The 24,600-nt window shown below is 37.0% G+C and overlaps 1 protein-coding gene across 1 annotated transcript in view; it reads left to right on the top strand.

The window, feature by feature from the left end:
- Positions 1-1,801: 1,801 nt before the first annotated feature.
- LOC140158956 (germ cell-less protein-like 1) overlaps positions 1,802-24,600 on the top strand; it is a 30,906-nt gene continuing 8,107 nt past the window's right edge. Inside the window, exons 1-7 of the mRNA XM_072182249.1 lie at positions 1,802-2,126; positions 6,342-6,465; positions 7,693-7,789; positions 13,216-13,313; positions 17,898-18,010; positions 19,577-19,642; positions 20,197-20,281. Of these exons, the coding sequence (XP_072038350.1) occupies positions 1,981-2,126; positions 6,342-6,465; positions 7,693-7,789; positions 13,216-13,313; positions 17,898-18,010; positions 19,577-19,642; positions 20,197-20,281 (729 nt within the window). The 5' untranslated portion in view covers positions 1,802-1,980. The remainder of the gene's footprint in view (positions 2,127-6,341; positions 6,466-7,692; positions 7,790-13,215; positions 13,314-17,897; positions 18,011-19,576; positions 19,643-20,196; positions 20,282-24,600) is intronic.

The following is a 24,600-nucleotide window of genomic DNA, read 5'->3' as shown; positions in this document are numbered from 1 at the left end:
ACAGAAACAATGTAAAATTAAGCTACTCATGCATGGAGAACATGAAATCCATCATCAACACCCACAACAAACAGACCCTCAACACACCCTCTGCGAGCAACGACGAAAGGACATGCAATTGCCCTTATAAAGCAAAGGCAACCTGCCCGTTGAACGGCCACTGCTTAACACGAAATATCATATATAAAGCATCCGTTGCACCAGAATCATCCCCACCCAAGCAATACATCGGCCTCGCCAGCACCACATTCAAGGAGAGATTAGGGAACCATACGGCGTCCTTCAAAAACAAGTCCATGTCCCACTCCACAGAACTTTCCAAATTCATATGGTCTTTAAAGGATAAAAGCGAACAGTACACCCTTGAATGGTCAATCATACAGAAAGCTACCCCTTATAACCCATCCACCAAACGCTGCAATCTTTGTCTAGCAGAAAAATACCATATCTTGACAGCTGATAAAAACTCAACCTTAAACAAACGCTCAGAACTGGTATCAAAATGCAGACATAAGGGTAAATACAAACTCAGTGACTTTGGAGTAACATGACATTTTTCTTGGTTGGCCAAGTGGTTATTGACGGTTTTTCACAACTTCAACTAACTCGTTTTATGATGGACTATTGTAGCTTAAGTTCAAGCAGTTTATGTCAAGTGTATAACGATTGTATTTATATATGTGTGTGCTTGTAATGTAGTTTTAAGATCAGTATGCCTGATGATTCCATCATGGATGAAACTGCCAGTTGCATAATTTAATTTTTGCATTACTTTTTGTTTATAAATAAATAAATAAATAAATAACAACATTTTACTCAAGTTAGACTATCTTTTGAATAAAGTGCTCAATCCCAAAAGGGAGAGCGTGTCGTCTGACGATTGCCTTTTAGGCATGAAACTCAGAGTAACGACTACCTATTCTAAATAAATAAATAAATAATAATAAAAAAATAAATAAATAAATAAATAAATAAATAAAATAAAAAATAAATAAATAAATAAATAAATAAATAAATACACTGAGCACTATTGTTTAATATATTTTAATATAACCAATTAAATTTTATAACCAATAGGATATAAAACATAAAATATTGATGAGCGAACTCCAGGGGCTCCAAGAAAAATGCGTAGACTACAAGACTAGTGCCTCCAGTTTGAATATGCAATTGTAAGAAATCATGTAAAATTGCATGTTTTTGGCCCATTTCCAATCAAAATTGCAAAACTAATAAAATTTGACTTTATTGAAAGAATAGAACTAATACTAGTAAATATAGGTGAGGATTAAGCCTTTTTAGCAATGTTTCATTTGGCAAACAGACAAAAAAAATTTAATTAAAAAAAATTAGTGTTTGGTGTATTTTCTGGGGTCGGGAGTAGTAGGCCTATTGGATATGGAAAAAGTTCATATAGGCCTAAAAGAAACATAGCTTGATTTTAAAAACGTTGTAAAACTTGTAATTTAGGTATGACTACATGCTGGTCCGCTTATCTTCTCCTTTTTTACTAAGTAATACTAATAGGCCTATAGTTTATTCTTTTTTTTTCTTAATTGTATATAGGCTAAGGCTATTATTTTTTATTATTATTTATCTCATTAATTTTACAGCTCACAGTAAATATTCAGGCAAACGTTTTGACCAAATAAAACATTTTTGAAAGTTATTTTATGTCCTAATTATTTTTGTCACATGAAAATCGATCTGCAAACGCCGCGCCGTGACCACATGTATAATATCAATATTCGTATTAAATAGTGACTGGTCCCTGACACTCGAATATTGTAAACAAATATGGCGACGTCCTGTTTTGGTTTGAATCAAAATTGGCTATACTTTGAGTAAGCTTTTGATACATAAAACTATATCCTTTTGACTCGCACTTTGATTTGATGACAGTAATTAAATATTCTTTTTCAAAGGTGTTGAATAGTTTTAGCTAAACATTGAGTTAAATACTCCGAATAATCCGAAAACATGGGTGGTTATGTTTCGCGAAATGCCAACAACAGCGTTTCGGCACCGGAGCATGACGAGGCGGTGGAAGGGAGGGGCAGGAAAAGAACTCGAGATGAAGAAGACACAGACAGCGAAACCGAACAACTTATGAGGACTCCACAAAGGTAAAATATATCATTTTAGATTGGTAAATATCAGATATGCTATGCATTGATTCATTGTATTTATTTTGGCGATTTTATAGACCACCCGAAAATTATTCAAATTAAACTTTCGTATCAAGGACCTTGACAAGGTTAAATTAGGGGTTCATTCATATATTTTCATGACTAACGATTGTTTATGCCCGAGGGCTTTAGCCCGAGGGCATAAACAACGCTTAGTCATGAAAATATATGAATGAACCCCGCTCATACATACGTAACATTCTGCGTGCTGTTATTTTCCTCCACAACTAAAAAATATCGTCATTTTAGACTAAAACTACCAATTTCTTATCCTTTTAAAAGTTTTTCCATTCTAATTGTAAGAAAACGTTTACTTGCTCAGTCCACCGTGTTTGGACGCCAGCGCGAACATCGCGTACATCATTCTCGCTTTGCGTAAATAGCTTCATGAGCATACGCAGCGTATATCCTACTCATGAAAGCGTTCATCGGTTCTGACGCGGCTTGTTTACGACCAGAAAGCAGGGCATAAACGTTGTTTATGCCCGCCTATCGACCAATCACATATGCTGTAAATATAACGTGTATGTATGAACATGTTGTAATAGCTATGCAAACATAGTGCCGTACTATTGCGCTGACTTTCGTATTCGGCGAGGAGGACGATATCGACCTCCTGGTTTGTTTACAAACAGAGAGGTAGACAAAAAACTGTTCCGCGTGTCCAAACACTCAAGTATCCTTCTGATACTTGAGTGTCCAAACACTCAAGTATCAGAAGGATGGTCAATAGCATGATTCACGTAACCTGAATAGGGATTAAAAAGCTGTCACATAGAACCATGTGCTTCTATTGTCCAATTTGCCATCAAGATTTCATATGGAAACAGTTCAGACCCAGTACAAGATCATGTCAGAATTTAATATTTTGTTCTGGGTCTGATTATTCGGACTAATGCAAACATACCTTAATTACTTTGTCCAACAAGCTCTATTTTATTCCAAAATCCACATTTTTATTGCAATTTTTGACATAAAAAAGCTGAATGCAAAACTGGTGATCCAAACTCCAAAACTTGCATGTATAAGCACGTAGCACGAGCGCTTGATGAACGCTCGTTTTGACGGTGATTTACGCTCGCGTATCAAGCATTTTCAAGCGTGTTTGACAGTGTTTTAATACTGCATGACGATGTATTTTTATTTTTAAAAATCGCTCATTTCGCAAATTCTTTTCTGCGCCGGCGCTGTCCACAAGATAAGATGTCGTTATTCGGTCGGACAGCGGTGCAATTTTTTGCACCGGAGGTTATTTATTCTGAAATGTTGAAATTTGGATGAAAGTTATTTCGATGAGTCAACTGTATCTTTTGAGCAAGATATGCCTATGTCGGACAGTCTAAAATTTTGCTGAAGTATAATTTTAGCAACATTTTTGATGCAATCGCCTGTCGTGATCGGCTGTGTTTACTTCTGTACTTCCATGCTTCAGCGAATCCGACTAGATTTTGAATGCAACGGTCTCTAGCCTAGAATGTGAAGCTATCGGTGAGCAAATTCTTGGCTAGACTTCTCTAGCAACCAGCTACCAACAGCTGAGCACTGTAGGCCTACTTTCTTCGTAAAAACAATCACAGACGACATACATCAGGTTTTTAAAGTGAGTATTTTATATTAGTAATGCAAACTTGCAAAAACATTAACACTGCAAGTGCAAGGCACCGTGTTGGCACTTCGTAAAACTTGACAAAAAGTCTTTAAACGTTCGAAATTTGTAGTTACTACAACTGGATTTCACCTGTCTTTTAGGGCTCTGAAAGAGGCTATAAAAAGCCTAGATTAAATGCCCACCTTAAACATCTAAATATGACTGCCAGGCCTCCAAAAACCGCGGGAACGGCGTTCCCAGAAAGGTCACAGAAAAAAAATTTCGGCGACCTTGGAGAACCACTGGACCTATTATGAAATTTCAGGATCATTCACAGTTAATTAAAAAAAAAGAAAAAAAAATCAGAAAAAATTACGAAAAATTAGTTCTTCATCTATCACATATTATAGATGCATTGGTTTTCCATGCATTTATAATATGTGATAGATGAAGAGGTAAACACAAGTTAATGGTTTGCACATTAAGGATAACAAACTGTAATTTTTTCGTAATTTTTTTTCCATTTTTTTTTCAAATTATCTGTGAATAATCCTAGCCCTTCATTCAGAATAGGTCCAGTGGTTCTTCAAAGTTGCAGAATACTTCTAAAAAATGTTAAAAATATATTTAAAAAAATTTTTGAATTTTTTACTGACATCCGACATCCAATAATCGGTTGAGCCCTAGATGTGATTAGACCCGGTATCAATCATATACTATATGTACTATGACTTATGACAAAACAAATGACAACATTGTTGGAAATTTGTGAGTTTTGACAGTAATACTTTTTTGTGAAAAAGGATGTAAATTTTGATAGAAAACTGTTCCAAAATAAGGCTCAGATTGCACAAGAGAGCATCTAAACCTGAGAGCTTCCAGGGCCCTTAAGCGGGCTCTGGACCACGGCCGTTAGGACTTCGCGCTTCGCGCTCGTGATGTCCGCTACGCGCACATAGGCCTATTTCAGTTATTTCACAGAAAATTTCTAGCACTTGTCATTGTAAGTTCCCAGACAGCAGAAAATTTTCTGGACGCCTGATGACTGCATCTAATAGACTAATCTAATAAACCTTTTCAGGAGCCATCGGAAATGTTCACAAATCATAAATTTACAGGCCCGCGTAAATACACATTGAAATGCTCGTCAACTGCGTGCATTGACGCAACACACAACTGGCGCGCCGTATGATGGTCATCACTTTGGAAAACTTCGATATGAAAAAGTCTATAAAATGAGAAGGAGCTAAAAAAACTGCTGCTCCCAATCAGACCCGGTGCCCCCCAATCATGGTGAGTGCCCCCCAATATGATGACCCATGCTACGCTACTGCATAGTTCCGCCATCCTTACTTCTACCATCTTGGAGCTTTCTCCCACTCAGGTATCCAGTGCCAACACCATCACTTGAAGATTTCACGAAAGGACTGCTCACTTCCTGTAGCTTGGCGATGTTCAGGGTTGTAGTTGCAGTGGGCGGTGGTGGGTGGCAAAAGCCCACCACTCAGTTTTGGAGCCCACCACTCACCTACAATTTTAGCACTGGAGCCCACCACTCAGAAGCCAAAATTGCACCATTTGATTGAATTAGTCAAGAATTTGGTCTATTTTGGCAAAAAATTGCCAAATATGCAAAAAAAATTTATCAAATGTCACCCAGCAGCACTAAAAATATCCTAGAGTATCTACAACCCTGCTGATGTTCCTGCCAGACGAATTGGTGGTGGCTGGATGCTTGTCCCATTATCACGATTTGTCCTTTTCTGAACCAGATCCTTTTCATCCCTACTCTCTGTTCTACTTCTTCTCTCAGGATTTTGTTCCTATATCTTTTTTTCGGTGATAGATCAGGTGTAATGTACACTGTATCCCAATCTTCAGTTTCATGTAAATTCTTGGCATTCAGTCTCTCTCTCTTTGTCCTGGTTGAGTCAAAGATAACTCTTATCAACCTATTTTTCTCTTCAGTCTTCTTTCCAAGATGAATAACTGATTTCACTTCATACCTTTGAACACCTAAACCTTCATCAACAATTGCTTCAATTAGTCTAGTGTCATCAATTTGTCTCTCCTTGGATGATTCTTTCTGAGATTCAGGAACATTAAGTGCATGACTACATTACACTTTTCGGTTTTCAATCTCTATAGTCATCTATTGCCTCCCAGATCCTGGTGTCTCACGGATCTGTCCAAATTATCAACTTTGGTATTTGGGTCAGATAACTCTTGTTTCCACTCCTTCTGTTCATCTTTAAATGGGGCACCATAATTACGTTCACGTTTCTTGGGAAGGGAAAGTTGCCGAATTTTGAACTTTTATGGAAAATTTGACCATTTGTGAATATAAGCTTCAAACACAGAAAATTCATGCAAATTGGAAGTGAAGGGATGCTGAATAACAAGTAGATAATTTAAAAAGTGAACAAGGTATGAAATAAAGATAATTTCGTCAAGAAATAACACTAATATTTTTTATCCTTATACATGTACGGAAAATAAAGCTCTGGGTGATTGGATTTGTTAAAATATTATTGCTAGCTTTTATTTTTCTACAAATTTTACAGAAAGAAGTTGAAATGTACATCCCGGTACATTTACCAAACCCTGTTTGTGAATGGAGAGAGTTCTGATGTGACAATCAGAGCCCTTGGCAAAGAATGGCACCTACATAAAATATACCTATGTCAGGTTAGTATCCTCTGTACCAACTGAAATGTAACCCCAACCACTGATATTTGGCCATTGAACAACTTTAAGGGGGTACTACACCCCTGCCCAATTTTATGCCTATTTTTGCATTTTTCTGAAAAACTATAGCACATTGGTGACAAGTAAGATATGTATATTATAGGGGCAAGGACTACAACTACTGTACTGATAATTCAGCAACTCAAAGCAAGTAGTTATTGATTTATTGATCAAATATTGGTTTTCCCTCATTTTTGACTGTAACTCCACAACTGTTGTCTGTGCTGAAACAAAATTTCCAGTGCAGTAGTTGTAGTCCTTGCCCCTATTATATACATATCTTACTTGTCCCCAGTGCGCTATAATTTTTGAGAAAAATGCAAAAGTAGGCACAAAATTGGGCAGGGGTGTAGTACCCCCTTAAGATGTAAAACATACAAAACTGGGGTCTAATTGGGGTCTATATGTTTGGCTCCCTATGTCTCTTCAACAAAAAATAAAAGTTGAGAGCCTGTCCCTAATTAGCAATACACAGACTCTGCCACCTTGGGTGAGGAGAGGCACTTGTGGTGAAGCAAAATTACAACCTCAAGCTACCTTGTGATTATGAGTCAAATATCTAGACTGCTACGCCCCTGTTTAAAGATGTCATTATTTTGTGAATAAGTTGAGGAGATGCTTGGGAGATGAGATTGGAGATAAGAAGGAATCTCCCCTACATCAGATTTTTTTTTAAATTTCAATCAATTTTTTTCAATTTTTTTGAATTCCAAGAACTGCCATACCCCATGTTCCAAGAACTGCCATACCCCATGATAAATGATAAATTCAAAAGTGACCAGTGGCTTGCTAGACATATACATTACATGTATGCGTAATCGTATCAAGAATTTACAAAAATTCAAAACATGTTTCATAGAAACAATTTGGCAAATATCATGGGGAAAAACCTGTTGAATTCAACATCTGTGAAGATGAAATTATTTTGCAATAGATTAATGTCATCATTCATAGAGGTATTGAATTGTGTCCAAAAGCTGTAGAAACAACAGAAATGAAGTAAAACAGTCAATTTTTAAGAAAGAAATTAACTTAGTTTATCAAAAATGGTAAAAAATTAAAAAGTTTATTTCAATCAACGATTTTTTTGAAAAAGCCATCAGACAACCCTTTCTGCAATATTTCTAACAAGCAAATACATGTATTTTGTGTTTTATTTGATCACAGTCCAGCTATTTTGCTAGTATGTTCAGTGGATCATGGAAAGAGTCCTCTGAGAGTGAGATCGGCATTGATGTACCAGATGACAACATCGATATCAAAGGTAACTTAGGGCTCATATTGAAATACCCTACCACGTTTTCACACAGAAAGAAGGCAGGATTCCCCTCGCTAAGCGCGCACCTCAGGAAAGCTCGGTCATAAAACAGATGGATTATATGCATCAGTGATACACCCTGCCCAGGATTTTAACAAAAGAAGGCTAGCACAGGAAAGCTGCAGGATGGCGCACACCTTCCTGTGTAAGGGAATTTCAATATGAGCCCTTATTCTGCTGAATAGTTTTTCATAAACTCTTTCCTACCATAATTTCCACCATATAGACTGTCTTTAGGTATAAGCAGCGCCTAGAAATTGCAACAAAAGAACATTATAATTTTGGCCAAAAGGAGGTTGAGTTTAATGGAAATTGCTGCATGCATGTAAAATAAGCTGTTTTGGGCAAAAATAGATTTATTTTGACTGGGGGAAAGAAAAAAATGTGCGCAAAGGATGGGAAATATGGACAAAAATTGCAATTTCGATTATTTACAGCTTTTTTTTTTTTTTTTTTTTGCTTAATTTTTTTAAACCACTGACCCTACTTGAAAGGTCAGCCTGCCAGTAGAAAAGTGGTCATTACGTTTTGTTACCTGGAGAGATTTGATCATGTCTCACCTTCTTTTTCAACCAAATCGACGGTAATAACTCTTGTAGTGAGGGATCAACATTTAACCACAAATTTTCTCAGGCAAAACTCACTTCCTGGGTATCTCATTGACCCATTTGTGTTACTGCCTCTAGCTATATAATGACATCCTTGTGATCTGGTCAACTAATTGACAGATACGAACCTCAGGAGGAAATTCAATTTTTGATCAATTCTCTCCAGGTAGTGAAACGTAATGGTTTTTGTCACCTAAATGGCTTAAACTGGAAAAATATGGCTCCTGTCATCCCACTCGCCTTTACTTGATACAAAACATGCAATTATCTTCCATACATGTACACAAAAGGAAAGCTGTCATAAAAAATACATCATATTCATGTACACATATAAAGGTGGTGGCTATTATAAATAACAACAATGTATAAATATCGAGGTAGATGACTTCCTATGTTACAAGACAGTCACTAAAACGGGAGCAGCTTGGAATACTGTTTGATGTAAAGGTTCTTGGTTCAAAATCTCCACTGGACAAAAAGAAAATGAAATGAAATTTGCTCGTCCTGTGGCTCATTTGTTAAAGGATGGGGACATATGCCACATGATAAAGACCTTGTTACAGTTGCTGCCAATGTGGGAATGCCCGATTGTCATCTATACACTTGCCTTTCCGGGGGTGGGGGGCACATCATAATTTTTTTGGTGGGTATGCAGCATGCTCCCTGGGAATTTTGAGGTGGTGGGAGCTGATGGCATACCAGTGAAAGGGGGTCTTTTGGAGCTGGTAACAAGTAAAACAGGGTCTTTCAAGGGCTTGTCTTGACTTTCTGGTTTCTAAATGTGAGGAATGGGCCATTTAGGGGTCTTTTAGAGAGCTGCGAAATCAAAAAAGGGGGTCTTTCCTGAGGAGCATACCTGTATGGTCATTTGTGTTAAGGGGGTACTACACCCCTGCCCAATTTTGTGCCTATTTTGGCATTTTTCTCAAAAATTATAGCGCATTGGTGACAATAAAGATATGTATATTATAGGGGCAAGGACTACAACTACTGCACTGAAAATTCAACAACTCAAGGCAAGTAGTTATTGATTTATTGATCAAATATTGGTTTTCCCTCATTTTTGACTGTAACTCCACAACTGTTGTCTGTGCTGAAATAAAATTTCCAGTGCAGTAGTTGTAGTCCTTGCCCCTATAATATACATATCTTGCTTGTCATCAATGCTCTATAATTTTTGAGAAAAATGCAAAAATTGGCACAAAATTGGGCAGGGGTGTAGTACCCCCTTAAGTGCCCCCTGGGCTTGTTCTGTAAAAATGGCATGAGCTCAGCTACAATGACCTTCATCTATCAGATCACTTTGCTTGGTTTAAGTTGTCTCGCAAACTTAATTAATTTGCAAAGCAGTTAATGCCTAGATTTGCTTAAAAAAGAAAAAAAAAGAACCATGCATGTTTGATTGGCCCAAGTTTTTGAAGTCAAATAAAGAAAAACATGCTTTAATTTATTAATGGTACATACCAAACATAAATTGATTGCATATACGGATATCTGATGCATCCTCCAAATTTCTAAGGTTTGGGAAAATCACAATGTAGTACTACTTCTATACTGTTCAGTGCATCTTCATACATACAGCATTTAATATCAAAATATTTGAACACTGACTTGTGGACACCTGATGATGATAAGCATCTTTAGTCTATATCGGGATCTCCCTTTAGGCATCAAGCTTGGCACTATTTTTAGAACTGTAAATAATAGGATGAGGACAGACAATTGGTACATGGCAAAATCTAGATACTGGAGGTCATACTATCAGACTCATTTTCGAAGGATTGACAACAAAATGTCATTATATCCCGGGAGTGGGGTCTCAACTTTGGTTTGGGTGCGGATGTGCGGCTGGGACTCTGAAAAACTACCCGACTTTAAACCAAATTTGATGAAAAATAGACCCAAAATGTACTAATTTTTGAAAAATTTCACAAATTTTGCTTAAACAATGAAAACTATTGGCATGTTTTCAAGAAAATTTTGAAAAAAAACATCCTTCCTTAAGGGATGGGGTATGAGCGTTTGGACAGTATTTATTGTGGGACATTAGAGCACATCAGACATATCAATTGCATTCTGAATCTGAAGAATGTCCTTCTGATATCAAATAATTTAGATTTTTTTGAAATTCGCGATGTAATACACATTTTATGGCAAATGATTAAAAATTGATATTTTTGATATTTAACAGTACTCGAAGTAAACTTTATAAATCTGATGATTTATACTTAAAGTGTATGTATGTGGGATGAAAAGCCGACGATCAATTGAAAATTTGGACCTTTCGTGTTGAAGATATGGATTTTTTTCCCAAAACGCCAAACAAAAATGAGGTCTTTTGGGGAAAAAATCTTCAATATGAAAGGTCAAAATTTTCAATTGATTAGTCGGCTTTTCCTCCCAGCTACATACACTTTAAGAATATATCATTATATTTATAAAATTTACTTCGAGGACTGTTATATATCAAAATGTGAAAAATATCAAATTTTAATAATTTGTCATAAAATTTGTATTATATCGTGAATTTCAAAAAATGAAAAATATTAAATATCAGAAAGACATTATGCATATTCAGAAATAAATTAGATGTATGATGTGCTCTAATGTCCCACAAAAAATAAAAACGCTTAAAACGCTCATTCCAGATCCCTTAAACCAAATATTCATGAAATTGATGGCCATCAATAAACCAAAATGGCGGAAAATGCACCCGACTCTTCACTAAATGGTTGAAAATGCACTTCGAATCTGCCGTACATCCCAGTATCCTCATTTCCACTAAGAACTCCCCCCCACCTGGGCATTATATAGCCTGGAGCTGTTGTTAGTGAAAAGGTAGGGATGTGTGGCAGATTTGGGCAGCATATATTAAGGGATGGGGTATGAACGTTTGGACAGTATTTATTGTGGGACATTAGAGCACATCAGAGCAATTGCATTCTGAATACGAAGAATGTCCTTCTGATATCAAATAATTTTGATTTTTTGAAATTCGCAATGTAATACACAGTTTATGGTAAATGATTAAAAATTGATATTTTTGATATTTAACAGTACTCGAAGTAAATTTTATAAATCTGATAATTTATACTTATAGTGTATGTAGGTGGGATGAAAAGCCGACAATCAATTAACAATTTTGACCTTTCGAATTGAAGATATGGATTTTTTTCCACAAAAGACCTAATTTTGTTGGTCTTTTAGGGAAAAAATCCATATCTTTAAATTATCATTAAATTAATTTGTCAAATTGTCTAGAATTTCACAAATTAACTTTACAAAAATAATTTCAAATTCAAGAAAATTAGCATTTCTCTTTGATCTTTTTCTTCACATTTGGTAGGAATATTTTCAGGGTAAGATATTGAAATCTCAGCCATAAATCGCCATCCTAGCCCAATCTAAATTCATGCAGAAATCTGGGTATCCTTGGCGGGAATTGTTGCACTATAAAAATCTATATTTAGAGTACACTGTAGCATTTTATAAGAAAATCGCAAACAACATGGTGATACACGGCAAAATCTACCCACTCAATTTATTTCATTGCTATATTTGGATGGCAAAGACTGCAGTCAACAGTTTAGAATATTGATATTTTGTCTTTTATCCTAAGGGTACTCTAGTTTCTCTATGCATCAGAGATCAACATTTTGGCGCATAAATTTACCCAGTAACCATGGTAATATGATGATAGCATTTGAACTTAATCAGCATGACAAAATCTTGGACAGAATATTACGTCTGATATTTCTTAGTGATATGTATGAGTTGATTTACCTTATAAATGCTGATAGAAGATCTGACAGTATGAAAAAGGAAAAGCTAAAATGAATCCAAAATGTGACATACATGCATTACAATAGTACTAAGCCAGGATTTTCAGGCAGGCTCATGGTACCCGCCGAGATTACATTACCGGGCAGGAAATACCCTGCCGGGTGCCCGAAATTTAAAAAATCATTCATTGTTGACCTAAAAAAAAAAAAATTTGCACGATGTTTTGTGTTTTTAATATGAAAATTGATAATTTGTTTTCATGTCATACTCTATTAATGATATCAAAATGCATTGAATTTGAATTTTTTGCAATTTCGGTTACCTGCCCGAAAAATGCACCGGGTACCTGGGCACAAAATTACCCGAAAGTCACACCCCTAAATAGTACTGCTGATTCCAGAAAAACATGAACAGTACTAATGTTTGTGGATTAGAAAATGTCCTGCTTTGCCAAAGTAAATTTAGCCCAATCCTAATCCTTTAGTCAGAACTAATGGCTAATCTCAGGGCTAAATCATGCAATTTTGCAATTTAGTACAATTGCAGGCACAAAATTTAAAGACTTGGCACAAGTCCAAGCCTTCATAATCTTTAAGAGTATATGCTAAGATATTACCCTTAATCTTATTATTTTATATTAATTTGCAATAATTTGTTATAAAAGAGAATAAAAAATATGTTTGCTTGAATTAAAGGAGGCTGTATTTTACTTGTAAAGAATATATATGAAGAAACAGGTTTGAGTCCCAATTCAGCTGCAGGGTTTGTTTTTTTTAATCACAAGTTACTTCGTCTTTAAATATCGGCCTTACATTGTTGATATTAAGTAAAATGTCTGTATAACCCTTTTAGTGTTAATTTCATCTTATTCACTGTTAATCATTTTTATCTCTATGCCGTCAATCTGTTTCTCTTCCATTTCAATGCATTTTTTTTCCAAACAGTGTTTATAACTTGATGTCATTTTGGTGTGTTTTTCAGCTTTAGAGGTAGCCCTTGGATCCTTGTACCGAGATGATGTTCTTATAGAACCTGCTAAGGTAGTCTCCATACTAGCAGCAGCTTCTCTTCTGCAATTGGTAAGAGTCCGCTAGTTCCATATTGTGTACATTAGGGTATGCGAAAAACACTTGTTTTTCTCGGATTGACTTGGAACTCTCAGAGAATTTTACTGGGGACTGGGCTACATACTAGTATTGTGCTGAAATATCAATAGGATCGAAGCAAGTTCACGCAGGCAGTAGATTTTCACAAATCCCTACTTTTTTGCTATTTCTTATTCTATATTCTTACTCTATATAGAGAATTTTATTTATTTCTTATTTTACCTGGGGTGACCAATCAATGCACTGTTCTCCCTTGGTTCCCATTAGAAACAACCTGGGAAAATTCCCATTAGAAACAACCTGGGAAATAGGCATTCAGATGCCACATCATAACCCTAAACCCTCTAGAACATCACCAAATAGCAAGCAGTCTCCAATTGGTTACCATTATTTTTGCTAAAGACATATTTTTTCATGTAAGTTAAATATTGATGATATTTGATATTGATGATATTTGAGTTGATAGGGGTAGCATTATGGAGCATTTCCCCTGTTCTACTCAGAAGTTTTTCAGAAATTTCACAAAATTTGGTATTGTTGCATAGATATGAACTGCAGCATTGCCAAAAATAAATATGTGATTTTCAGCTAGCCATGTTCTGACCAGAGAGGTCAAAAGGTCACACGGCCTTGAAAATTACTGTAAATCCGGGCATCACATGACCCTTTAACCCCCGGTCAAGTCAAAACTGCTCTAAAATCATATCTTATGTATTGTTTGTACTTTTGCAGTTCATATCAAGGCCAGTATTGTGATATTTGACTTAGTAGAACTGGGGAAATGCTACCCGTACCCCATAATTTAGCAACTCAAATATCATCAATATTTAACTAAATACATGTCTTGTTGTTAAATGGTTTATGGAATGATGTGGGCCATAGTGGTCAGCGAAAACCTGTAAAGTGTGCTGAGGCTTGTAGATCAATGTCTAGGCGTTGTGCCTGTGCGTAGCGCACTATAAATCACTGCGCTTTTTTCTTTAGCAAAAAATAATGGTAACCAATTATTGGAGATTGCTTGCTATTTGGTGATGTGCTGCAGGGTCCAAACAAACTACCCAAAGTGTTTAATATTGGCTACATAATGATGTTATCTGAATGCCTACTTTTCCCAGGTTGTTCCTACTGATTTCTCTATAGAGTTATACAGTAAGAAATAAGTAGGGATTTTTAGCACAATACTAGTATGTACCCTAGTAAAATTCTCCAAGAGTTCCAAGTCGATCCGAGAAAAAAAAGTGTTTTTCGCCACATCCTAGTGTACAGTCATATCAAAAGGATGCACTTGTCAGCTGCTACATGTGTCTTCTTTACATGATACAACAATGTAGCTAGGAATAAATACCAGACTCATCTCTTATACTCATTATTTCACCTGATTCTGACGTTATACATTTCTCAAACAGATTATTTTCATATTTTGTTTGCCAAGAGGAGTAATTTGAGACTAGTTGCGATTGAATCAGTGCATTTTAAACATTTGGCCTCTGTGCATGAGATATTTAACATTTAACCTAGTGTACTCTGTAACTCCTGAACTAAGTATTCTAGTGCAGAATGACGGTAGACTTTTTATTCATAGCAATGAGAGGAACAAATTGTTCCTCTATTATTTGAGGTATATTACAACATGATAGAACAGATATACGAGTGGATATTCATACGTAGTGGTAGATAAAATGATTAAAGAGTTTAACTTCAACACTACACTATTTTTCGCTCACCTGGAACGTTTTCACTAGTTCGACTAGCGTCTTCAGCAGATGGTGATGCTGTGATGATATCTTGTCTACAATCGGGATATCTCTCACTGAACTTCTCCTCTCACCACCCACTTGAACACAAACTCAGTGTGGTAAGAACGCTACTCCATCGCGCAGAAACGGTTGTCACAGACCCGGTAGATAAGGAGGAGGAGATCGCACATGTGAAAAACGCTCTTAAAAACTGCGGCTATAAAGACTGGACTTTTTTCCGGGGCCAGCCCAAAGAGAAAGACAGTGCTTCTCAGAACCCGGACTCGGAGACGGCCAATAAAGGTTTTGTCACCTTGCCTTACTTATAGAAGGCCTTTCTGAGAAGCTACGCCGAGCGTTTAGGACCGCAGGAGTATCTACATGTACCAGCTTCAAACCTCAAAATACGCTTAGGAGTGCTTTAGTAGCCCCTAAAGACAAGACAGAACCCATTAAACAGTCTGGTATTGTGTACGAGATCACTTGCGCTGATTGTGATGCTAGTTATATAGGCGAGTCGGCCAGGAAGCTAGAGAAAAGAATCAGTGAACATAAATCCACAGCTGGCAGTTCCAAATCAGCTGTCAGGGAGCACGTCGTAAGATCAAAAGGACACCAGATTGACTGGGAAAATGTAAAAGTTCTTGAACGGGAGCAAAAGGAATATTCCCGCAGAGTTCTGGAAGCAATACACATAAGGACTCAGAAACCAAGACTGAATCGTGACAAAGGTCTAGAAATAGACCCCATCTGGGATAACTTGCTGATGCCCAGGGGGGGTGGCGCTACATCGTAACATCCTATGACGTCATCCTGTCAATCATATGACGTCATCAGTGAGAGATATCCCGATTGTAGACAAGATATCATCACAGCATCACCATCTGCTGAAGACGCTAGTCGAACTAGTGAAAACGATCCAGGTGAGCGAAAAATAGTGTAGTGTTGAAGTTAAACTCTTTAATCATGATAGAACAGATTTTTAACTTTGGGCCCATTATGACCTTCTACCCCTCGTGGGAAGCATAGTGGGCATAGACAAAAATGGGACTAATTCTAGTAAGTAGTATCATTAAATTATCACTACCTGTTCTTAGAAGTACAAAGTGTCCACCCGGTAACAATGGTTAAGTGTCTTAAGGCCAGAGTAATGGAAGACACATTCGTTCACGCCCGAATTTGAGATTTCTTGATATTTATCAACACTAAGATGTATTCTTTCACTTGAAACTGATAAAATACAACTTGCTAATATTTACTCGTATTTTTGCTTGATTTGTTTCACTCTTTTCAACTCTAAAAAGTCACATGGCTCAAGACAGCCTAGTAAATTGGCGGGAAATAATGAGTCAGAAATGCGCGAATGCGAAATATTTTGATTACGCGCGCAATTCGCTTAGCGTGACACGGCGCAACTCTGCGCGTATGTCCAACGCAGTCTAGGCGCATTCGGTTTGTTGTTCACGCCAGCAAATGTGGTGTAAACAAAACAGAAATTTGCAGTCAAAATGCCACTTGGATTTTTTAATTATTTTGAATTTTAGCGCACTGAAAGCAGACATTATAGATTTATTGGTGCAAAAAGATGCATATTTAGACCATGCACCAGATACAGCTTTTACAAGCGTGAAAGTCGTACCGTTTTAAAATATAAGGGCGTTTTGTGCATAATTTAGACATTTTTTTACTAAAACGTCGATTTCTCAGAGTTCATTTTTAACAATATTGCACGATTTTTGTGACAAGATAGCTCGAAAAATATGCAAGCAAAAGGTAAACTTTTTGAACTATTGTTTAGAGTACATCAAAGTCTAGGGAAGGTTTTCTCATTTTTTCAAAATATTTGTTTTAAACAAAAATATACACCATTATGTTCAATTTTTAGCTTAATAGAGTGACAAAATTACTTTTTTCACATGTTTTTTTCAATATTTCGAAAAAAGAGACGAATTTCAAACATATAAAAAAACCTTCCCTAAGTTCATATCTCTTCTTCATGAAAGGCTAACTGAATCTTTTTTACTCCGAACGGATTTTTTTCTAAGTTGTCACAAAAAAATTGGGGTAAAAAAGTGAATTTTTGTGATTTTTCAAAAATTCGAGATTTTTGAACAAATCTGACGTCACCATGGGATTCCTTGACTCATTTCCTTTCCAAAAATGTATAGTTTTATATACTTTTGACATATCAATTCAGAAATAATGATGCTCGAAAAGGTCCATGTTCTCTCCCATTACTCTGCCCTTAAATGGTTGTTAAAAATAAATTTTTACTCAGTTCTCAACTATCCACTTTCGTATCCATGACAACTTGTTTTAATTTACATGGTTTGGCAGAGTTTCAAATGTATCATGATTATCATCAGGTGGTGAGCGCAATGCATTCTCTAAATTCAGTAAACTTCCTTTGTCAGCCATGTAATTGAATGGGATTATTTTGAAATTTTAAAATGCTTAAAATATCACAAACAAGTAGGCCTATGTTACTAAATAATATTAATACTAGCTAAAACCGTTGGGGTTCGATAATGAACCCCACAAAACTAACCTTTAAATTAATTGAATACAGTAAAATTTGATTATTACTGGGTGAGAGTCGCAAAAATCTGCCGTGTTGGATAGGCTCTGATCACTCAGTGTGTAAATTGAACGGCACTTACCAGTGATCGCGGCAGTTGCAAAATTCAGACACGATTTACTTCTGTGTTCTGATTGTGTGGAAAGTGCCATACGGCTGAGTAGTTTTGCCGTCTCTCTCTAACATGTCATCCGCCGCCTGATTATCATCAATAGTTTGTATGTTTGCATCTTGTATGGTTAGGATGGACTGATTCAGCAGTGTGCAGACATCATGACAGACACCATTAGCCCTAAGACTGTATGCTCCTATCATGCTGCAGCCACAGCGTATGGATTACAAGGCGTTGCCTGCAGGTAAGGGGCTATTCCAGTTGAAATCCATACACCCCCTGTAGAAGACATGACCTTAATCTCCCACATAGGGAGTGTGGATTACAAATAGAGTCACCATTCAGGTAACCCCATTTGAAATTCACACTCCCTGTGTGGAAGATTAAGGTCATGTCAGGGGGTGTATGGATTTAAACTGGAATAGTCCAATCACATATCACATTTATTGGTAGTCAAAATATAGACTTGAATAAAAACATACACACCCCCAACCCTCGGGATTCCAACTGAAGACCTTTAACTTGGACTTATCTAAAGTTTGTTTGGCTTATAATTGGCAAACATTATTTGGTTTTTGAAACTGTACAAGTCATTAAAGTCCAAACATATGCTTGCATAAATTCACGGAAGTGTAAGTGCTCCTCCCAAATGTGCGATTCTATATCAATACGCAATGTTATCAGTCTAATTTTTTTCGCCAATTATAAGCCAAAAAGTTTAAGCAAACTTTAAGCAAAGACTTTTTACACCTTAAGTTTTGCTCCAAATCATGGCTCCGCCTAAGTTTTACTAGATCCAAACGGGACCTGACCCTATACGGGCAAATAAGACACAGCTCTTAAGGGCTGGGGTATGAACGTTTGGACAGTATTTATTGTGGGACATTAGAGCACATCAGACATATCGAATTGCATTCTGAATACGAAGAATGTCATTCTGATATCAAATAATTTTGATTTTTGAAATTCGCAATTTAATACACATTTTATGGCAAATCATTAAAATTGATATTTTTGATATTTAACAGTACTTGAAGTAAACTTTATAAATCTGATGATTTATACTTAAAGTGTATGTAGGTGGGATGAAAAGCCGACGATCAATTGAAAATTTTGACCTTTTCATTATTGAAGATATGGATTTTTTTCCCAAAACACCAAAAAAATTAGGTCTTTTGGGAAAAAATCCATATCTTCAATATGAAAGGTCAAAATTTTCAATTGACCGTCGGCTTTTCCTCCCTGCTACATACACTTTAAGAATATGTCATAAGATTTATATAATTTACTTCGAGGACTGTTATATATCAAAATTTGAAAAATATCAAATTTTTATAATTTGTCATAAAATTTGTATTATATTGTGATTTTCAAAAATTAAAATTATTGGATATCAGAAAGACATGCTTCGTATTCAGAATGCAATTCGATAGGTCTGAAGTGCTTTCATGTCCCACAAAAAATACTGTCGAAACGCAATAAACGCTCATTTTAGATCCCTTAATGCATCTTTACGTTTTTTTGCCGTATGCTGGTGGTGAAAAGGAATTAAAGACATCCACATTTGTTGTGTATCCACGGTTATGATTAGTGTGGTTTGACACTAAATATTTTGCTTGGATTATATTATTGAGTTATAATTAGTGTAATGTATCAGCCTGGTGGGTGTGCTGGGTGGGGTGTTCACAAATGCACAACTTCACACACACCAAACAAATGTACTGACTTTCAAACATTTTCATGCTGTATCCCTCCTAACTTAAAATAATAACCTTTGTGGTTTATTTCCCACCTGTCCTTTGTGTTTCAGCTGTCTAGAGTGGTTGGAAAGTAACCTAATGGATGTGCAGAGAGCATCACTATTACGAGAATTAAGGTAACCCTTCTGAAAAGCTTATAATTTTGTTAGATTAACCAAAATGTACAGCAGTAACCTTTGTGTTGTGGCAGCCTCAACATCATGATAAACTTCAAGTATAATCAGTGGCGGTGCTACCAGGGGGAGGCAAGGGGGATCATACAAATTTCCACTTTTTGCGGCACTTTTGTGCAAAATTGGTTGATTCACTTTGCTCCCCCTCAGTGCCCCCACCGAAAAAAATATTCCTCGTGCCACCATGAGTATAATGTTTGTTCTTGTCATAGAATACTGAAATATTACTCTCATCTTTCTTTACTGAAAGTGACTGCATGCATCAAGTCAGGACATTTTAATATCTGAATCACAGCTTAATCTGTTTAACCTTTTTTAGAACTAATCTAAATCATTCTCACAATTAAATAGGCAACTTCAATCATAAGTTTTGGACAAGGAATATGTGTGTTCAAAACTAATTCTACCTTAAAGCTCCAGGAGTTCTCTTGTTATTTAAACTCAATCAAACTTAAGATAAAAGTAATAATTTTAAGAATTATTGTTGTCTTTTGCAGTCTAGAATTATTTGAAACAGTTGTAAAGTCACCCAACCTATTTGTTCTTCAAGTTGAAATGGATGTATACTCAATGGTCAAAAAGGTAAGACTAAGTTTAACATATTTTGTTTTCAGTTTTAGCCATTTAACTCACAAACTGCAGGGTACGTTCTTAACATTTATACATTGATCGTATAAAAATGAGTCAAGGGAGCCAATAATCGCATTTGCTATGCTATTTGTTTTGCAGTTCTTGAGTTGGGCCAATAATATATAAAAACAAAAGTTTTAGGCATTTTAAATGATACACTTTACATGTATATCAAGATCTCCATAGAACCCACACCATACCTACTAAGGCTTACAGAGACTCGCTGTGGATCTCGCTTTTTAGTGCTTTTCTCGCTTTTAAAAGATTCATTTCTACCACGAAAATCTATTTCTGCGGCGCATGGTTGTAGAATTTGTCAACCATTGCAACTGAAAAAGCTGAAGTTTGATTTGATTTTCCAGCCTGAATTTACAAAAATGGTACATTTTCGGGCACATCCAAGCAACAACACAAGTAATATTCTTTATTTACTACCAAAACCTTTCAGTATATTGACCTTTTAAGCTGATTTATGAGGACAATATTTGTATATTTTTGATGAGTCTGGTTGGCTATTTGTTTTGGTTATGGAGTAAATAAAAAATAGTGCCCTCAATTTTTTTTTGTTTTTGTGGGGGGGGGGATTTTTGCAGAATTATTGAACGTGTAACCAAGCGTAATGCTTTGCGTAGAATAAGTAACGGCGCTAATATACTGCATCACGCTTTGCTGTGCACTGTGATGCGAGAAGAACATAAAATTTGTTACCCATGCCACTTTATTGGCTTTTTTGAGGGCGCTCTGAGCTGCCTGCACGAACTTTCTGTTCGTCCTGCACATTCTGTTGATAAATTCGTCCTTTTCGTTCAACCATCATCGTGTTTTTAGTGTACTATCACCGTTTTAGTAATTGGACATCTCCGTTGACTGTTGATGAACTTTCTGTTGTATTCTGACTCTTATTTTTCGCATCTGGTAAGGGTAATTCAGTAAGCTTAAAATTACACACACACAACTAAGGCTGCCGAATTTTGCACCGATTGAACTATTTACATTTATACGAGATGTGCATCGCCAAGTACACATCCCAACAACTCCTCAAGCTAAACCCTGCTAATAATGGCACCAAGACTTCATTGCCTCCAGAACAATGGACCCATATAAAATCCTTGGGTATAGCTAGAACAAGAAGGAGAGGCTGTCGTGCAGGCAGAAATAAACAAAGACAAATCCGTACCATTATTTCAGATAGACTCTCATCATGTACTGGTACTATATACTCAGAGAGTGACCCTCGTCCCTATCATCATCATGCTATTGCTGCTGAAAGATCACAAATTTTGACTCGCATCCCTAAGGCACCTCCAGTGTCCACCCCCGTGGCCACCAACAGTAGGCCTACTAATGACTCAAATCCAAAGTCATCCTTTCTGCCACGATTTTTTCTATCCAATGCGTGGTCAGTCATGAACAAGATGGATGAACTAGCCGAGTTGTTAAATAACAATCAGACTGACGTAGCTGTTATTACTGAATCCTGGGTAAAACCAGATTCAGCACCTGAAGAGTATGCCTTGGAAAAATACAATGCTTTTAGTAAGTGCCGTCAAGATACAAAGGGAGGCGGTGTGCTGATTTATGTCAAAGACAATATCAAAGCTGAACCAATGGAAGAAATATCTGTTCCCTCAGAACTTGAAGTTATGTGGATCAAGCTGGAGCACCCAAACATGCCAAGAGCAGCGCCATACATCGCCGTTGCTGCAGTTTATATCCCTAAGGGCATAGACTCTCCCAACCACGATCTTCTGGTGAACCATTTGATAGCAGCTGTTGATCAAATAAGAACTGGCAAATCGCAAGCTGCCATCATGATTCTAGGTGACTTTAATCGATCTAACATCAAGCCCCTATGCTCGGGTAATCAGCTGAAGCAGATTGTCACTAAACCTACCAGAGGTAATGCCATCCTTGATCTTGTCATAACCAATGTGGAGAGCCTTTATTGCTAACCAATTCACTTTGCTCCCATTGGCCGTAGTGACCATCAATGCATCAGCTTAGTACCCAAGCACTCCAAACCATTGAACATGTTGAAATACAAGACTCTTCAACCAATAACTGATTCTAAAATGTGTGAGTTTGGTAGATGGATTCAAAAACAATCCTGGTCAGATGTTCACAATGCTCCTGATGTCCAATCCAAGGCTGATGCCTTCTATCACACTCTGAATGAGGGTATTGACTCGTCTTTTCCAACAAAGACTGTCCGACTGCACTCCACTGATAAGCCCTGGATGACGGACAGAGTCAAGAATCTTATTCAGAGAAGGCAGAAAGCATTTGCCTCGGGGGACAAATGTATGTTTAATAAACTGCGGAATCAAGTCATATATGAAATCAAGAAAGCTAAACATAGTCATAATATAAATAAAGTCAAGTATCTGCAAAAGACTGAACCTGGTAAATGGCACAAAGAAATAAGATCATTTGCCAACATGAATAAATCGAACCCCACTATCCATGTGCCGGTGTAGACCCTGTTGATCATGTTGCTGTTTCTAATGCTATCAACAAACAGCTGGCAAGTTTTTCCCAAGTTCAACAACCCCTCAATTGTGATGAATTGCCTGCCTACCTCCCGAGTAAAGATCCTCCCCTCAATTCCAGCCATGGAGATCTATGGTGACTTGAAGAAGGTGTCGGTTTCAAAGCGGGTGGCCCTGATAACATCCCTCAGAAGGTTTTAAAAGAATTTGCTTACGAGCTTAGCTCACCTGTCACAGACATCATAAATACTTCTCTTCAAGAAGGTGTAGTGCCATCACAGTGGAAACAAGCAAATGTCATCCCGCTTCAAGACGACACCCCTTCAATTGACAAATTAAGACCAGTGTCACTTACATCAAACTTGGCCAAAATAGCTGAAGGCAAGGTTTCCAAATTTGTTGTTGATTCTATTCAATCCCAGGTCGATGAGAGGCAATATGGCAACCAGAAAGGTATGTCGACTACCCACTGCTTGATAGATGTTTACCACCAGTTGGTCTCGGAGGCTGAGAAATCTGGTACAATCAGTACGCTGGTACTAACAGATTTCTCAAAAGCCTTCGATGTCATCGATTCACAGCATTGCTGTTTCAAATCTCCTGAGCATGGGTGTGTCACTATCTATTGTGCAGTGGGTGGCCGACTTCATTTCTGGTAGGCAACAAAGAGTTAAGTATAAAAATAGTCTGTCTGAATGGGAAACGTTATTGGGAGGGGTTCCACAAGGTACAATCTTGGCCCCAATAATATTTTTAAGTATTATCAACAGTGCCCAAGAGAATGACAAGAAATCGGACATCCACGTATGGAAATATGTCGACGACCTGACCATAGGTGAAAGCAGGGGCCATGGGAAACCTAGTAAGATCCAGAAAAGCCTGGATTCGTTGCACCAATGGACTGTTGATAATCAGATGATGCTCAATCCTACAAAATGTCAGGTCATGCAAGTCCATTTTGGTAGAAAACCTGCTCCCAACGTGGAAGTCCGTATTTCTAGTCAGAATCTTGTGGTTGTTGATAAGGTCAAACTACTTGGAGTTATCATTGATAAGGATTTGAAGTGGGAGGGTCAGGTAAATACAATGTACACTAAGGCCAACAGAAAGCTGTTCATGCTCAGAAAACTGAAAGGAGCCGGGCTTGACAAAGAAGATCTCCTTACCGTTTACAAAGGTTATGTCCGCCCATGTCTAGAGTATGCTGCACCACTCTGGAGTGCTGGCCTCACTCAGCAGCAGGTGAACCACCTTGAGAAGATTCAGAAGCGTGTATGCCGTTGCATCCTTTCATCAGATTATACAACCTACTCTGATGCATTGGAAGTCCTCAACCTTCAATCTCTTGTGGACCGCAGAATTCATATCTGCAAGGAATTTGCTATCAAAGCTAGCAGCTCTGAAAGATTCTCAAGGTGGTTCCCCTGCTCTAAGTTCAGATCAAGTATGCAACTCCGGAAACAAGCAAAATTCAAACCATACCGATTCAAAACTGACCGATTCAAGAACAGCCCACTGCCCTATCTTACCAGTCTTTTAAATGAACTACCCTCCTATACTTCCTAAATTACTAATTTTTGTTGTGCTAGCTGCATTATTTTCATCCGTGTCCTTTAACTTTTATTAAAGTGCAGTTTAATAGCTTGTATATTTTCAGTAAAAACCTTTCACCAAAACAGTGTGCAATATTCATGTATCATTATAAAATTCAATCAATATGAAAGTTTTGTTTTTTGTGCAATAATTGAGCTCCCTACCAGTGCACTACTCTTACCTCTTTGA

The sequence above is a fragment of the Amphiura filiformis genome, chromosome 8, assembly GCF_039555335.1.
Source record: "Amphiura filiformis chromosome 8, Afil_fr2py, whole genome shotgun sequence".
Classification (NCBI taxonomy): Eukaryota; Metazoa; Echinodermata; class Ophiuroidea; order Amphilepidida; family Amphiuridae; genus Amphiura; species Amphiura filiformis.
The sequence above is the reverse complement of the archived record's forward strand: the minus strand, read 5'-3'. Positions and strand labels throughout refer to the sequence as shown.